The sequence below is a fragment of the Mercenaria mercenaria genome, chromosome 12 (assembly GCF_021730395.1).
Source record: "Mercenaria mercenaria strain notata chromosome 12, MADL_Memer_1, whole genome shotgun sequence".
Classification (NCBI taxonomy): Eukaryota; Metazoa; Mollusca; class Bivalvia; order Venerida; family Veneridae; genus Mercenaria; species Mercenaria mercenaria.
This window is the reverse complement of record NC_069372.1, coordinates 58,267,225-58,286,689: the sequence shown is the minus strand read 5'-3', so window position 1 is coordinate 58,286,689 and position 19,465 is coordinate 58,267,225. Positions and strand designations below refer to the sequence as shown.

Sequence of the window (19,465 nt, the reverse complement as noted above, 5' to 3'; positions counted from 1 at the left end):
TTCATATTGTCGATTGTCAATAGATTACAACATTTTTTATGTTCACATTTTATTGAATATATGCATTGTAACTTCCACAAATTAAATACATTTTCTTTTCGTTTTGAATGAATTAAGCAAAAAGATTGATATTTGCGCTCGCACGAAACACCTGGCAATAAACAAACGTTTCTAATTGTGTCCATTCTCAGTTGTGTGATTGCGCAAAGGTACACCATATAGAAAGGAAAACAACGGTCATTAAAAACAATATTATTTTTTGTGAGTACACTAATAAAACGGCAACGGGTTGCTTTAAGCTGTTATGAGCACGATTAAACATGACTTGGCACGAGAGCGTAATCCGAGTACCGATACAGGCTAGGTTGGGCTAATAACAATGTAAGACATGTCATTGGCGTTTAAAGATTGTTTAGGGAAAAAAAATGTTTAATTTTCAGGCCCCGCCGCATACGACTTTGACCGGCCACATCCAAATTTTTTATCAAAGAAAAATTGACGAAATTCACGAAAAGAGAAAATTCAACAAAAAAATGAGGACGAAAGAACGAAAATAAGTGAATACGAATAAATCGTCAAGAACGGTTACTCTGTTAATCTTCGTTAATAGTCGTTTGGTGTTCTGTTAATTCTATAAGCCTACATTATACATTGATTAATCGTGCCAAAACGAAACTAGGAAATGGCGTCATTTTTTAGATTCCAGGTCCAATTGAGAACAATTATATAAAAGAAGTGCTTGTTTAATATGGGTCAGTTTCAGTGTTCAGTTTTACGCCCGTGTTCAACATTATTTCAGTTATATCAGGCGGTCAGTTCACCTAACCATCACTCCTAGGAAAGACTTGTACCCAACTCTAAAGTCTGGCAACTTCATACGTTAACTTCGCAAGACACGTTGAAGGGGAAAGCGAAGGTTATAATCTCAAACTCTCTAATATCGACGTTAGGACGTTCTCTGCGACGACGCAGAGTAAAATAACCAGTTATTGTTCCCGCTTGCTGTTATTGCCCTGGGTTACAAGAATCTGTCCAATGCAATTTTGTAACTATTTATTGTAAATTATATAATCGTAATGATGAGTTCTAGAATATTTCATATGTTAGTAGAACTCGTGTGTTCTACTCAAAAACCATCTATTTTTGTTTGATATAAGTTTTATCAGCAGTTTAATCTTTTGAAATGGCTTACAAATTACGATTAGTAGCTTACCAAGTTCAAGATGTAAACCATGATACTTTTGCAAGTTCAAGATGGGAAAGGTAGATCTATATGTTTTTACATAAGTAAAGGAAATGCGGCACAAATAGATATTTAAAATAAGTCAAATTCACAATTTCTTACGTTTGCAAACGAAACTAAAGACTTTCATTTTGATGAAATATTAAAGTGTGCACAGCATTTTAATTTTTAATTTTGGACATTCTTCAACTGCGTTTAGCGATTTAAAACACTTAGAAACAGAATGAAAATAAAATATCTCTGTGTCTTTCCTTTTAATAAAATCTGTAAAAAGATCCTATGGAAGCAAAATATGCAACCAAAAGGATAATAGCAATAATAGCAGATTCGGTTTGACTGAATCTGTTATTGAGAGGTTATGAAATGTACAACACCTCTCACGCCCCGTAGTACCAGCTTAAGCAGAACTCTAATACACATATGTTGAATGGACCCCATGATCCCAAAGGACCAGAAAATATATCAACACTGAATCCATGTACGGGAAGACTTTTTACAGCCGCCGCACGGCACTTTAAGATTACTGTTATGATAGCCAATAAAATCTGTAAAAAAATCCTACAGAAGCAAAGAATGCAACCAAGAAGAATAATAGCAGACTTGGTTTGACTGAGTCTGTTCATGAGAGGTAAGGAAATGTGCAACACCTCTCACAAGTGTCGAAAATATTATGTTTTAATAACAGAAAATTAACTACCATTTTATAAATCAAGACATCCCATCTGGCTCGCTTTGGAAATACAGGAATAATACGAATGTACGAAATGTCTTCTAAAAAGCAATTGGTCAGTCGTATGGTGGTATATATTACAGACATTTCAAAGCTTAAGTTTTTTTTTTTTTGCATTTTCTGCTAAAGCAACTTTTCTAAAACTGCAACAGCAAAATGCTATTATTTCATTTCTATACTTTTTGACGTAGATACGTTTATTAATTCAATGTGCAGTATGATTTAGAATTTTTCTACGATAGATGTGCGAACAGTAATATAACTGGGTCTAATTTTGCAAACATGCTCATATTGTACAATTCTGTTTATTTCGACAATATTTTTTCACGTTTCGCCGTAAGCAAATATTCAGTACTTCAGTTATATATATATTAGGTAATTAAACATTCAGAAAAAGGAGCTAAATGTTTCATTCAAAATTCAAGGGCGTTAGAGCGTTTTGTAACTTGTGAAACTTAGTTAAATGTATGTGCCTGTTATTCTTTTATTCAAATGTTATTATACATATGTCAGCTATAACGTTACTTGCCCATTCAGTCTTCACAGAACTTTAAAAAATATCTATTTACTTTCAGAGCCAATATTAACCGTTAGAGTGACGGGCATATGATAAAAATACTTACAGAATAAGACACAGTTACTCATGTAAAAAATTCTTTTTCTTGATGTTAAATTATGGAGCTCAACTCAGTTATATTTTATAGCCATTCAAATAGAGTGTCTAGGCCAAATCTGCTGGCAATTCAAACTGCCTTTAATTGCTAGTTGATAGACAAGTATTTAAGAATTTAACTTTTGACAAAAAACAACAACAAATAAAACACACTTTTATTTAGATAAAAGCAATATTGTCCTTTCTAACACAAGCTCTCATGAACTATCCTAGGAAAATAGACAAACGAGAATAATAAAGATAAATGTCACATAATTATTGCTAATTGACAAATTAGTAGAATAATCTAGAAATGTAGAAACATTTTTTTTCAGTTACCAGTTTGACACTGAGGAATATAAGAAGCACACGTGCGATACAGAAGTTTTCTATCTTTATAAAATGTTTGGCATACGTGTACTAGGTAAGTACGGAAATCAAATTTTATTTTAGAGTTGATTATCTTTTTACACGGGTTTTTTTGGTAAATGCGTGAAAAAAAAATATATGAAACTCTCAAGATATTGAGAAAATTATGTTAATCATCGAATAGTGTCTTACAACAACTAACATCAACAATCCAAATATGAAAAACGTCATTGTCATAGTAACCTATCATCCTGATGGCAGTGCGAGTCATTGAAACTTGACTGGGCAAAAAATGTGATTATACATAAAATTGTTATTACTGGATATCAAGATGTTCATTAGAATACGCAGTGCAGAATAGAAACAAGTATGATCTTTTGAGAGCAGCAAATCTATGACGTGAGATGTCTTCAAGTCATCGAAGAATTGTTAACATGTTGAGACGATATAATGGAAAGTTTCAGCAACAACAATTGTTACAGATTTTGTTAACAATGTATAAACGTTTCGCTTTTCATCAGGAAAAATGATATTTAGAGGTATTTTGCTTGATTTAGGATCAGTGAAATCAGCATTCAAAATATTGTCAAGAAATTATCAACAAACCCTGGCAAACTTCACATGATGAGTTTGCATACATTAATCTTCAATACTTCTTTATAATTTGTTTCCAGATCAAATATTTGAAACCCATGTATACATCAACATCAATCACATTTCCGTCGCTATGTTTTAATTGAAATATTATTAATGACATATCGTGCAAAGTTACATATTTTCTGATCTGAGCCGAGTACTCTATGGTGTGTTGCTGAGGTTATAATTATGTATTATATTTGCGGACCAAAATAATCTTCTTAGCGTTTCGTCTAAAAACATGTTACACTTTAGTGTGCCCAATACAAGGACAGATCTGCCCATTATGTAAATGATTATTAGATAATTCCACCGACTTCCCGAACAACCCTGGTATCTCTATCAAATATTGTATCAAGGATGTTTTTTCTGGTGTTATCGCACATGCTAATACTTCCAAAATGCTGATGGACCTGAAGTTGTTTAATGTGTAGTGTGTGCTTTTTTATAGACCCGAAGCGGTTCAAAGTGAAATTTGTGCGTTATCATTGACCATAAGTGGTTGAATGTGTAGTATGTTCATTGTTAATGGCCGCTCACTTCAATTCATTTTCCCCTTGTGAGTACGAGCCTCCCTCGGGGCGCTGAATTCTTCATGCTAGGAATTCATCTAGCTTGCTTTCAGAAGGTCAGTGGTTCTACCCAGGTGCCCGCTCGTGATTATGCAATGCACGGAAGGGCACCTGGGACTTCCCCACCATAGAAAGCTGGAAAGTCACCATATGACCTATAATTGAGTCGGTGGGACGTTAAACCCAATAAAGACAATAAACTTTATTTGTATAATAAAATACAAACCCTGAGAAAAAAGTATATGTGATGCACTTTCATGCATCGGGTAAATTGTTTTGATTATAGACCGGTAGACAATTAAATAAGCGTATACTATTTCTCATCCATGAGTTTTTTGTTTCAGTTTCATTGATGATCATTGGATCAGTCCAGGTTATGAGAAGCACAGGGAAACAAATAGGTTGTGATTTTAATAAGATTTCCAGTGAGTATTCGAAATCTTGCAGAAAAGCGTCGTATGTTGAGGACATATTCAGAGAATTAGGTCGTGATGGGGAAATCAGACCTGCTGAGTTTCTCGAGCAACTATCCACGACTTGCAGGTTTTCTTTTCAATAATTACAATGTTTTTCAAGAGATAAGATAACTCTTTCAAATTTTACAATTATCTTATTTATATGTATTACAGTTACGTTTCTTGGATATGAAACACACACACACACACACACACACACACACACGCATACATGTAAACGCAACCAATCGGGGATGTAAGCTATAAACCTACCAACTGGGAACTTCTTTATTACTGTAGCTACAGTTATCATATTTCTATCAACTCTTATTCTTATGATCTTAAAATTATCCGAGGCTTTAGATTAAAGCTATCTTCAATAATTAAGCAATGATATTTTTCACATTCAGAGCGGGGAATTTTGTGTTTAAACCAACTGAGGTGAATGTGTAACAAACCGGGTGTTTGTGTATAGACGAAATGTGGAATTGTGTGTTTCAACAAAACGGGGAGTTAGTGTATAGACTAAATGAGGTACAAGTGTATAACTAACCGGGTACGTGTGTATTAAAATGGTGAATGCGGAAGCTCCTGTTACATATCATATATATGAGAAAAGACAACCGAGGGACTTAATTTGATTTGATGGGTTTTACGCCATTTTAAACACTATTTCAGTTATGTCAGGTGGGCAGTTTACCCAACAATCGTTCCTAGAAAGATCAAGTACTAGTACTCAAACTGTCATCTTTCTTACATAAAGAGACCTGGTCGGTAGCAAGGATTGAACCCATGCCCCTTAATCAGTGAGTACTTACGAGTGATTTTAAGTCAGCGAGTCTAACCACCCGAAAACAGAGGCGGTCAGAAAATAGAGAAAGTTCTATATTCTGTATGTAGATACATGTAGCAATCATTCGACATTCAATCAAAAATTGTCTATGTCAAATGTTAACATTAAAATAACTGTTTATGACAAGACATAGAACAAACCAGACTCATGATGCAGAGACATAATAAAGCACAATCACTTTCCATTGCCTACAGCAACTTTTGAACTTCGATATTATAAGATTTTTTCACTGGTTGTAGGTGCAAATAGGAATATCCGGCCTCGAGGGTAACTGTTTAGGCGGTTACCGCCTTAATAGACACTCGAGAGCAGGATATTTCCATCTGCACCTAAAACTAGTGGTAGAATCTTTTTCTTGCATACCAGTTTCAAGAAATAATAATAAAAATAAAAATAAAATCAATTGAACAGCTTTCTTTTTTAGAACTAGATCTATTTCTTATGGCAATGTATTTAAACATAGCGCGGGAAACCAACGTATGTAAACAGGAAAGACGTCATGAAGTTTCAAAACAAACAACAATGTTTAGTTCCGGTTTTGTTTTACCAGTTGCAGCGTAACGTTATGAATTTTGATAAAATAAAGTGATTTGAATCGAGAAATATACTATCAGGAACCAATAGGAACTGTCAAGGTATTGAATTTTCATTTCGTTGTTTAAACAGAATATAATTACTACACAAATCTTTTACATATAAGTAGTTCTTATACGTCATTTACAGCACGAGAGTATTCTTACACCACCCCTGGGTGTAAGATGGACTTTTCCAACACCGGTAAAGATATCGGAAATCCCCGTCTTGTTTGCAAGAATAAGTAATATTGTATGTTTTAGTTCCTTCTTTATGTTTTAACTAAAAAATTAGGCATTCACAAATCTCAGGGTGGATACAGGATTTGGTGTAAGGGGTGCAACATATTTGTAGTAGAACAACTAGGATGGTCCAGAGGCATGTCACCATCTCCCTCTCCCCACCCCACCGGAACATTTTAAAAACAATAGATCCATCTGGTGCATTCTTGGCGTTCTGAGGTGCTTTTTTGGTATTGAAAAAGGACAGGTTTTATGATAAAATCAACCCAAATAACATGCTACGTAAAGTCCATGTTTTAGTGACTCGTCAGACTTATTCTTGCTTAAGTATCTCAGAATGGAATTTGTAAGCGCCCGATTTCTGAGGATTTTTATGGGGAGGGGTTACTAAAGTTTATTAACGTAAAATAAAAAGCTTTATAGGAGCTCATGCAAACAAAAAAATGCCCCAATCCCTGGATCCGCCATTGAATCTGTGCTAAGCAGACTATCTATTTTTCCTTCAATTCCACTCGGTCAAAAGACAGAATTAACAGTCAAACATATAAGTGTGGTACCTTTAAAAACCATTCGGATTAACGAAATCAGGCATACAACAAAAACACAAACAACTTATTTGGATAATCTCCCAATCGGCGAAATATTCAGTATATTTAAAAATTTTCAGTTGTTGTATTCCTACATTTAAACTGTGTATTATTATATATACATTGTTTAAATTATCATGATTTAAACTATAGTACCGTTTGCTATTTAATAATGATAAATTTCGAAACGATAAGGCATTACAAAAATGACGTTCACAGTGTAGGATATCACCTCAATGCTCGAGACGAAAATAATAGTAATAGGTAATTAATTTGAATAAGATAGAACTGAGGCAAACACATGACTCTAAATCAGGAAGAATGACATTTTTTTTATTTGCGCTTTTCTCTCCGATAACAGGTTAACGAAAACTTGATTTTCTTAGAAAAAAGAATTTTGCGCTTATTTAAATGCAAAGTAAAATTTTAGGTTCGATATGCGGAAACAGGAAATAAATATCGGGGAATCTTAATTCAAACTCCGCAAGGACTCGCAGTCCCAGACTTTTGCATGAAAATTGTTATTTCTTGCCCGGGAAAATAGCAATCAATATTAAAAAGAAAGACTTAAACAAAGTTTACAGCATTTCCAGTCATAGTTATTTTGTTTCCAAACTATTTTCCCATATAAAGGTTTTGTTTTTATCTTTTCTTTTTTTAGAAAACCAAGCTTCAGTAAACGTTGACTTTACATAGTTAATCTTACAAAAATTTGTGAAGGTCGTGTGTTCGAATCCCACACTCGGAAAGTCTTTTTCCCAATTTTGTGACGATTTTTCCTTTAGAGACTGAACATGATTTAATTGCAAACAAAACTATCTGGAGTTTCGATCACGAAAATGTATAAAAGTAAAGGTAGGAGAATGAAAACTGAAGCAACAGCTGAATTCACCACAAAGTTTATCAGTACTCTTTCAAAACAAAGTACATGCAGAAACGGAATGCTCGTGTAAAAATCGTTCTGATCAAGGAAGATTAAAATGAAATCAGTCATAGGCATTGTGCTACTGTTTTAACCTGTCACATATGCCTACATTACACGCTCTGTGCATCGATATTTTAATATTCGGCCCAACTTCGGTGCTATCCGTATGTTTTACGGAAAGAAATTTTGGTAAAGTGTCTAAATATCATTATTAGTATTGTAAGTGAAACACATTCTCATCGATCGTATCTGTGGCTCAGTGGTTACAGCATTTGGCTCGAATGCGGGAAATCTCTGTTTCGTGACCATTAGCGAGCACATTTTTTATTTTTCATTTTCAGTTATTAATATGATTTATCACATGTTTGACGTTGCGGGAGTGTAATAAAGCCATTAAATAAAAATGATAATACACTAGTGTAATAAAGCTTTGACGTCGACGTCATTTACAGTATAGGAGACGTTGGTCAAATTGACTTGTTTATATAGTAAAAGAAAGTAGATTTGTTGATGTTTCGACAGGAAAGGATAACATGTGATAAAAAGAATATTACATTTGTGACTTTCCAGATTGAATTTATTAAACTCGTTGAATAAAATTGATAAAATGCTCGGCAGAGCCTCGCATTTTATCATTTTATTCAACTCGTTTAATAAATTCAATATGAAAAGGCACTCATGTAATATCCTCTATTTATATGACTTCGCTGACAGCAGTACCGACACCGCGAATGAAACTGAATGATAAATTAAGCTAGTTGTAATTCATATTGATGAAATTTGTATAGCTGTGAAAAAAAAAATACATAAAATATATATAAATGAGAAATTGATAAAAGAGATAAAAATGAAAAAGAAAATACTCAGTGTGAAAATACAATGAAGGAAATACTGGATAAAAATGTACATGTACAGACTGTTTGTTGAAATTTGTGGAAAAACAAAAAACAAACACAGATACTGAACGGTAATGATCTTAGAAACTCAAGGTTTCAAGCTATTGACGATGACCACAGAGCTATCGTGTCTTGCGTATATACGTATACACTACTTAAAATAAAGTATTTAATTGCTGGTTACTTTCCGTATACAAAATGGAATGTACCGAAAATCAACCGAAGGTTGAAATATTCTATGCACCGCCCATTTAATCAATAAGCATTTGACAGTTCAATAAAATAGGACAATATTTTAAATTCATGATATTAATGTTTTAATCAAAACATTTATATCGTAAGTATTTTTATGATTATTATATATTTGTGTTTCCCTCAATGCTATTAATACCAGTAAATCATACGTATGGCACTGTCAAAACTAAAGATAAATATACTTGCATTTATAATAAATACTTCATTAATGTGTCACCGAATAGGGAAATGTCTTATTTTGTGTCGGTCAGTTACATGAGTGAAGTATGAAATAACCATATATGTAATAACGAATGATATCGTTATGTATTTAAAAGCTTTATATTCAATAAAATCCTTCAATCGCAATAAAATTTCTCTGTTTTCAAGTTTCAATCAAACGATTAGTACATGTATAATAAGTTGTGAATTTATACGATGCGTTACATATTGTATTTTCTAATACCTCGGGAACTCATCTGTAGAATACTGTGATTGTTTCTATTTCATCAGTACTGTCAGTTCAATCATCAAAAATTTTCGTTCTTTATTTCCCCAAAATACCACGTAAAATGCTACCGCAATAAACGCACGGTGTGATATATCACTGAATGAACAAAACTGATAAGCAGGTGAGTGAGGTCGTTCCCACCCCGTCCAACAAACAAAATTTCTTAAAACGTTGTTTTGATCAAACTGAACTTCTACGGGCCTGAAGTTGAAGGAAGCTGAAGAAAATATCATGCGCATATATAATTGTATGTCATACTTATTGTAGAATGATAGGAATGTCAGTGACAGAAAAAACTCCTTTTGGTTAATGAGCATATGCATTGTAAAAATTACCCTTGGTATGTCAGTAACGCACTGAGACTTTGAGCTTTCAAACTTTACACGTCAATGTTGTTTTTTTTTTGTGTAACAATTTAATAACTTTTATAATGGTAAAGGCGACAGTTTATAAAGATAAAACGCTTATTAAAATATAGCAAACTCATGATATAAGTTTTAAAATAGTGTGCTTCAGGTTGCAGAATCTGGGGACAACTTTTCTGTAGGATATATCTGTTCGTTATGTGAACATCAAATTTTATTTCATTTATTTATTTATGTTTTTTTTTTTTTTTTTTTTTTTTTGCATGAGAATTGTTCTGCTGTGATTCCCTTGCGTTTAATTGATGTCTCACGGTTTCTATATTTTTTGCCAAATGATCCTAAACCCGTGCAGCCGCAGCATTATCATTTTTTTTGAACTGTCGTACAATTATTTCGGACAACACACTTTATAGCCTATGCTTTGTTGAAACACTTTTCTGTCATGAATTTCTAGACTTGGCGATCGCTAAACAAACATCGCGCAAAAATAGCATGAAATTCCCGTGTTAAGGTAAATGCACGAGTTAGCTATGATCTAGGCTTTAATATTTCCAAGTGTTTAAACAGTTTTACTAATGTATTGGAGTCAGATCCTTGTGTCATTTTCTTTGATGTGTAGTGGATAAAACCAATCAGATAATGTACTCATGTTATGATTAATGTGGTCTCTAAATTTAACAAATACTTAATGAAATAAAACTGTATTAAACTATTTCGGCTTTTTAGTTTTCACTACTCTTCAACATACGTAGATAATTGCGTAACAAGTTGACAGCTGCTTATACATGTATAAACATCGTAGGAGGTAATGACATAACAAATGCTGTTTCAAATGCAACACAGGTTTTTGAGAAGTATTAGTATCTTTTTTAACATTTGAGACATTTTTACATCATAGATTTCAACACATTGCGATTTCTGAACAAAATCAGCGCGAAAGAGCATGAAAATCCTGTGTTAAGATAATTGCATGAGTTAGCTACTGTATGATATAGGTTTTATTATTTTCACGTGTTCTTAATCAGTATTTTAAACGTACTGGAGTCAGATCCTCATATGCATTTCTTTGATGTGTAGTAAATAATATCAATAAATTAATGTACAAATGTTGTTCTTTTTTTTTTTTAAATAACGAAACTGTATCAAAATTCTCTTGCTTTGCTGTATTAATAACTGTTGAAATTACATAGGTAATTGCATTATGAGCTGAATATATGAACATCTTTGGAGGTAATACTACATTTATTTTTTCAAATATATATAATATTATAATATTCTCAGTTTAACATAAGTATTGTCAAATCAAGTCATTAACTTAGAAATAAAAGCGCATAACACAATAAGCCGGAAAAGATATGCGGTAACATAAATCTATACATTTGTAATACTCTCTTGTTAAACGTAAAAAGATATTTAATTGGTAATTGATGAATTAGTCAACATAATCTTTTCACTAATAAGCTTATAACGACGGAAATATTATGTTAAATTAATGAATTTTTTTTTAAACCTTTGTGTGTATGTACTACGAGTTGTATACAGGTAAACTGGGGAACTGCAGTAAATGGCGAAAGATACACACCGTTGTAAAATTCTGATTGTGTGTGAGATATGTGTATGACCAGAACCGGCGTACCGGGGAATAAATTTCTATCGCTCAGAATCAGCTCAAATTTCGAGATATGACTAATTTGAAGGTCAGGAATAACGTGGTATTGTTAAAATGAACCGGGGATTTCCCCGGTTTGAGGCGTATCCCCAGTACGTTGGTGTGTATTCATACGAAATTACCCAGTTGGCAGCGTTTACAAACACACCACACACACACACACACACAACAACAACAAAAAAAACAACAACATTTGCTCTGAATAGAAGGTGAAATGTACCTGATGGAAAATCACACTTGAATGCGCTTTTTTAATCAAAATTACATGTGCCGAAATTTTGTATTTTCTTTATCAGAGGACCGTAAATAAATCAGAACTGTTTGAGTTTGTACAGCTTTATTTAACAATATCATTTAATTTCTAGTTAATTAGTTGCGTGGTCATTTCTTCAAGCTTTTTATACATACATTCTGCTTAGAATTCACGGTTTCATATTGAATATTACCTTTTTACTCGAATTTACCTTAACTTGGAATTTCTAAATTCCGACGAAATGACATATATCTGTATAGTCGTTTAAGAAGTATTCTTATACATGAAATAACATTAGACTGAAAAAGGACTAAATTGCATTCCCCTACGGTGTCCTGTTCGGGGCTCTTTGAATTTCGCTTTTTTTCCAGGACTAAACACACGAGGAATCTTAGCTACAATTTTGTTTGTATTTTGTGATTGTTAAATTTCGGATCTACACGTACTTCACCACCTAGAGAGAAGCAATATTATTATCATGTTTTACTAGCAAAACTAAAAACGGCTCGAACATGGCACCATTATTCATATCATTTTATAATATTTTATGTTGTTTATAGTGTTTAACACTACAAATTAGAATTTTCAGATCTTTTTCAGTGTGTTATGATAGCACATGGTACTGATTTACTAGATATATATATTTAGTAAATTGCTTCATCTCCATACTAGTATCTCCAAAACTATGAATTATTCTAAAAAATGACCATAAAACAGTATCCAAAGCAAAACGAACATTTCCTGCATTGACAGTTTTCTATTGATTTTGGGATTTCACCGATTATAGTCTTTATCAAAATTCTCAGCACACAGTGCATATCCATATCGGCGGACTCTTTGCAAAATCTTCTATATCGGCAGTTTCTTTGCGTCGGCATTTGCGATTATTTGCTAAAAACAAAGTCCAGGTCGGTAGAGGAGACGAAAAATCGAGCTGCCTTTCATGATCATAAGTATGCTGCTCAAAAATAAGCAGGGCACGGAACATTAGAATGCCTTTACTATGTATTGTAGTGCTCACATTTCAAATTTCAGCTTTTTTGCTCGCAAACTCGATGAAATTAGTTGATGGTGTACTAACATGGAACACTAGCCCGACCTTTTCCACAGTCTTTAACGACTTTTTGCTTTGATATCATATATATATCAAGAGCACTATTTGTATTCATTTTTCAATATTCTTCCAAAAATACTGACAAATAGGCCGAAATGTCAATGGAATTTCTCAAAACCCTTACTTTCGGTTTTGTCGGAGCACCGGCGGTCTCTATGCACATCAGTTTTTGATACACAGGCAGGCTCTCTGCATTACGCACAGGCAGGCTAATATGGCTATAGAGAGCCTGTCTGTGCATCAAAAATTGGTGCGCAGAGAGACCGCCGGTGCCTCGACAAAACCGAAAGTAAGGGGTTTTGAATATTCCATTTACATTTCGGCCTGTTTGTCCGTATTTTTTGGAAGAATATTGAAAAATGAATACAAATACTGCGCTTGCTATGTATGGTATCAAAGCAAAAAGTCGTTAAAGACTGTGGAAAAGGTCGGGCTAGTGTTCCATGTCAGTACACCATCAAGTAATTTCATCGAGTTTGCGAGCAAGATAGCTGATAATTAAATAGTAAACACTACAATACATAGTAAAAACATTCTAATGTTCCGTGCTCTACTTATTTTGGAGCAGCATACCTATGATCATGGATGGCAGCTGGAATTTTCGCCTCCCCTACCAACCTGTATTATTTTATAGCAAAGAATAGCCGGTATCGTCACAAAGAAACCGCCGATATAGCAGATTTCGCAGAGTCCACCGATATGGACATGCACCATGCAGCAGGTAAATTAATACAATAGAAAATTCAATACAGAATAAGTTTTGAAGGAACTGTATTGAAATTTCTTTTGTCTTTTAGTTAAAGCCCAAGATAAGCCCAAAGTCTAAAACGCACAACAATATTTGTGAAAAAGTATTTATAGTCTTTATTATGAGCTTACCAAAACTATACCAGAAACTAACTTGAAAGAAGTATCAGTCCGAAAACACCATTTTTCTCCACTCATGAATGCGCTCAAAGAAGGCGAATATAAATTGCTGTATCTTTTTGTCTGGATATAATCCTAAATGCGAGGCCCCCACAGAAAATCATTTTCAAAGTATTGTTAACAGTTATAAAATGTTTTTAGGTTAAAAGTTTGGCTATCAAAGTTACTCTTGTATATTGTTGACAACAATAACAGACTCCTAGGATTTATTTAACTTATCAAAAATAGCGTCCTTTTGTGTTATTGAGTTCGCGGAGTACTCCTAAATTTCGAAAAGAGCAAATCATCTTAAACACTTTCAAAACAATAAAATGAAATGATGAATATAACAACATTTTACATATATTAAAAGTCAAAAATATGTGATACCAGTTTTATTCTCTATACTAGCTTAATAGCCAAATCTTAGATATCTGCAGTAATAAGTCAAATATCAATGAAATTGCTACATTTTTAATTTTGATGCAGCTTATTTATGATTAGAATATCAATTCAAACAACATTTTCAGTGATAGCCTACAATGTTTGAATAACCCATTCCTTGTAACAAATCTTCTTATAATTAAAGCTATATTTCCATATCTAATTTTGCAGTAACTATGAATCTTACATGAAATGTGCTAATTGCACTGCTAAACGAGTCTGTGAGGATGAAAAAACAAAGTTAAAGGAATTACTCAGTGAAAGATGGGCGCTTTTTTGCGACGGTGACCAACCATCAGACTGGCTGAAGACAGGTAAGTTTAGAGCTTTTTCGTGTTTGAGGTAGTTTCGCACGTCTAATGAACCGGAAAGCCATTTATCCGGATAACGCAGAATAAAACCTAGACTCGGCATAAGGAAACGAAAGTCATCGTAAGGAATTAAAGACAATCCATCTGTACATTTATTAAAACAGCAAAGTTTCAAAGATAAGTCGTGGTAGTTAAACCCTTGACACACTAAATACAAAAATGCCTTAGAATCAGCTTAAAATGTGCTGATCTCTTTAGTCACAGGCAAATATAACAAGAAAGAAAAAAGTGGAAACTTCGCAGGCCGCTCAATACGCTATAAACGAAAATGCTGCAGACTTGGTTTGAATGAGCCTGTTCATAGACGCTGGTAGAAATGCATGCTACCGTCCACACCCTCCGGCCTCAGGTTTAGCAGAACTCAACATTTACACATGCTACAAGTACAAACAAACAATTAAGAGACATCCGCAGATGTTTTCACATGGCGGTGCACATGGCACCTTCAATGATACACCTTCGAGTAATTCCAAGAATTCCAAGTTAAAATGATGGGTTTGCCCTAAACAAGAAAACAATGAACAAAACTAAACAAATTGTAATTTAGAAAGGGGATCTGAGGTTATGGAGCCTACATATCACAGGATGTGCCAAAAGGCAAAATTAGAAAATAATAAACTCAGCCATAATATGCCTATTATATGTTTATTTAAATGTATGCAGTCATATATATTGTGTCGGCTGCGTAATATTAACAAAACATTTGTTTTGTAGAAGACATGTCTGAAAACTAAACAATGTATTAAACGTTGTTTATATGTGACCAAATGCAAATTGTGCTACAAAGTGGCCTTTGGATTTGGTGTCGTAACATTTTCGGGCTGTTTGAGATCATGGAGTCTAGCAATACCTATGTAATAGATTTCGGCGAGTGCTAGTGGATTCGTGAGAGGGCATGCACTTTCCCTTACATCTCATGAACAGACTCAATCAATCCAAGACTGCTTTTATATTGCTTGCTTGTATTCCATACTTACAAAGGACCTTTTAAGAGATTTCATAAACTATCACAACAGCTATATATAAGTACCGTTAATCTCCGCGTTTGCTATTGTTTTTTATGGCTACGCTCTAAGCTTCCAAATGATCTTTTTAAAATTTTTATTACTTTGTGACCTATGGCTCGAAACCGGATCAAAGCTGAAATAAAATACAGTTCTTATAACTATTTCGATTAATGTGATACCTATGCCAGTAATATGTTGTGCTGATGCAAACAGGATTGAGTGAGTTGGGTTTTACGGCGAATCGACACAAAATGATGCAGAAAGGACATATCTGATGAAGATATAAAAAGATCATTTGGACGCATAAAATGTAATCAAGCAAAATTATAGAGAGAAAAGTTTCAGTTTGACGTAGTCTGTTGATGAGATGTAATAAAATATACTACAATCATCATGCCTCCAAAGCACCGGCTTAAATGGATCTCAGAAGTCGAACAACAGTGATAATTGTCGAGAAAAAATAAGTTAGATAAACGCCTAATAAGTGATCAGAAGATAGGAATTTGTAAATGTCACAGTAATGCTATAATCCTGTTAAGACTTTCTGTCGTCACATTCGTCACTGTATCGTTTGAAAGCTGACGAGCTCGTCACAAATATGAACATTTAGGAATAAGGCATTGACATCTTAGTTCGAAAATCACATTGTCAAATTTTAGTTATATGTATAGATAGCTAGTTTCATACACAGATATAAACGTATTGTGTAACGCCTTTGAGTTATTTGTCTCATGTACACATAATTTATAGTCATTTCTAGTACTATGAGTTGCAAACATCTAGTGACATCTTTTAAAAAATGAAAGAATACCCAACATTCGGCAATATATCTGAATTTCCTCCGGTTGTCATTTTCCAATTATGAACTGCAAAAAACAAAATATGAGTACAGAGTCACGTTTTTCTTCATAAAATCTATGATAACAAGCTGACTTTGTTTAGTATTACAGAACCAGTACAGCTACAACAAGTCTTGTGAACAAGTATTTAAAAATTCTTTCTACGCGTGTGTAGGCGGAGATCCGAAGGCTAATACAAATGCAACATCTCTGACGGATGTTTCCGAGATATACAGAGAGTACGTGTTTTATATTTCCTATTTCTTTTTGAAAAAAAAACCTTAACAATTTCATTTTCATACATGTATCACGGAGGGTGGTGAAGATTCTAGTTGTGAATCTGTGTTACATAAAATTTATCAAAGTGTAATTGTTTCATACAGTATTGGCACTTTTTCTGTGTAGGTAACATGTATTGATAATTATGTATCTTGACGCTGTTAAGACAGTGAAAATCAAACATACTTTTAATTTGTACGGTACTAACTGAAACACAAGATTAATTAATATGAGTTAGAAGTAAGTGACTATAGATTTTTTTTATAAACGAAAGAAACGAATATAAAAAATACGTCTAAAACCATTAGAATGCATGACCAAGTGATATCAAATGTAAAATAAATCATATCTGTCAGGTGATTCTTTTGAAACATTTTCCTAATATAAACATTGTGACGCCTTGAAATGCTTTGTTTCGTTGTGCATTGTGCGTGACAGTGTCGAGGTGAACTGCGTAAATTTTGATTAATACCATTCCATGAGAAAATGTGTTTCCTACTTTGCAAAGGCTCTATGGCAGCTGTGTTTTGGGTGCTTTGAAATCTACCCTTACCTTTTATCTTGTTTTAAGTGTAAACTCGAATTACTCTTGCGTACACACATGAGCATTAATCTGTCTAATGTTCACTCGTTGGTAGGTGTTTTGAATAATCTCTATATGAGCCGCGCCATGAGAAAACCAACATAGTATGTTTGCAAACAGCATGGATCCAGACCAGCCTATGATGCTCGCAGTCTGGTCAAGATCCATGCTGTTCGCTAGCGGTTTCTCTAGTTGCAGCAGGCTTTGAAAGCAAACAGCAAGGATCCTGACTAAACTGCGCGGATGCGCAGTCTCCTCTGGATCCATACTGGTCGCAAATGCACTATGTTGGTTTTGTCATGGCGCAGCTGATATATTTTGCAAATGCAGCATTTGTCCCCACCAGATAACTCAAATTACATTCTTCACATATGTATCTAATCAGCGATTTCCATCCTACTACTAAGAAGAAATAATTTATTTGAAATACAAATTATTCCAAATTAGACAATTCTACATATTTGGCTTGAATAGCCATGTAAGCTAAAAGAGATAAACTGATGAAAGTATTTGCATTTACTTCTAAGCGATGTTTCTTATTGTTCTGTTTATTTATAGAGTCGTGTCCGTCTATATTTTCTTCATGTTTGACCGTGCAAAAATAAGAATGGGTACAATCGGGTAATTAAAGGTATTTCTGTTCAATTCGGGGGTCTATTTGAGTTGCACCCACTAGCTCGCCCAGTTGGGTATACGTCAAAAAATAGCGCTGTAGTGCAAGAAAAACGTCAAATTGCCGATATCTGTAAAATCTATTCCCGCATATCGAAAAAACACGAGTTTATCTTCAAATCTATCAGATTCTGGGCAAATATCAGTTAAGATCAACATTTCTGAACCTTGTTTACTGCGTATAGTCATTACATAACTAGTAGCTGTAAAAAGAACATCAATTGAACGTGTCTGGATGGCATCCGTATCTTGATTTACGACATTTCTTTTTATCGCCAATTGGCCAATATTTATTTACAAAATGCAAATTTAACAGTTATCTATAATTGTTTCGAAATAAATTCAATTTATCACTTATTAAAGAAGATGTAGTCTCAAGAGTTTATTACCTAAAAATGTTATATTTTTATCTTATAGAGCTTTCTCAGGCATTTTCAAATGTGTAATTGGTGAACTGTTTAGCCATGTGGATTATGTGATACAATGTGGATCTTCGTGGCAGGATATCTTACTTACAGGCTGGCTAGAATTTTCCGCTTCATACGGTGTTGCAGTTCAAATCAGCGAAGATGAAGTTGAACAATTGAAAGTAAGTGAATCATGAATCAGTGGTGAGCGCAGATCTTTAAAACATTCCTAAACTCATTTATTAATATGTTTTTATCCTTGATTAGTGCAAATAATTTATATTGTTTGATGGTAAACCTAAATTAAACCTATTACGATGCTTGCCCCCTTCGATGGCAAAACGTATTCATTTATTGTCTTGAGGTGTGTTGGTCACATTGCCTTAAATATTTAGAAGTTGGAGGATATTGTTATTACCTGTATATACCAATATCTTACCGGGTCAAAACGCAATTCATACAAATAAATATTAAGATACTAATATTAATATGAATCGGTTAGTAGTGCAATGATCTTACTAAAATGATAAAACATTTTACAAAGCTGAATGATAAAGTGCCAACATTTAAAGTGTTTACCTTTGTCTACAATTATATTTCAGGTGATGAGATGCAAGTAAGAATTATCAGCATTTTCTACTGAAATAGCACCATACACCTCATTTTTGGCAGTCGATACACGTCACATCACATTGCGGAATATTTTGTAGAATATATCTATCATACTATTTAATGTAGTAAAATTGTGCATCATAACGTCATTGTCTATTATTTCCATGCTTATGTTGATGTCATACCTGTTTATCTACAGTACAAACTCAAGCATTTTAAGCAAAATCTCCAGTTCTGCCTTCATGTAAACGCAAAAAAGATAAATGTCCTTGTTATTATTTTTACAGTTTCATATTCTCTAACTGCATTTTCGCAGGGCAATAAAGAAATCCTATTGTACTAAAACCCCCCGGTGTAATCCTGTAATCAGAATAGATGAGACAAAACCTTTAGAAGTGTTTGGATGCATGTACTTAAAAATACAAAAATACTGTACATAACCTCCCTCTATCATATGTGTCAGCAT

At 33.7% G+C, this 19,465-nt stretch overlaps 1 protein-coding gene across 1 annotated transcript; it reads left to right on the top strand.

Moving 5' to 3' along the window:
- The first annotated feature begins 2,972 nt into the window (after positions 1–2,972).
- LOC123534830 (uncharacterized) lies at positions 2,973–19,143 on the top strand. Its single transcript, XM_053518866.1, has 6 exons — positions 2,973–3,049; positions 4,547–4,745; positions 14,401–14,543; positions 16,550–16,685; positions 18,398–18,569; positions 18,990–19,143. Exons 1-6 carry the CDS (start codon positions 3,028–3,030, stop codon positions 19,005–19,007), a joined length of 690 nt encoding a protein of 229 aa, XP_053374841.1. The 5' UTR covers positions 2,973–3,027; the 3' UTR covers positions 19,008–19,143.
- The last annotated feature ends 322 nt before the right edge of the window (positions 19,144–19,465 follow it).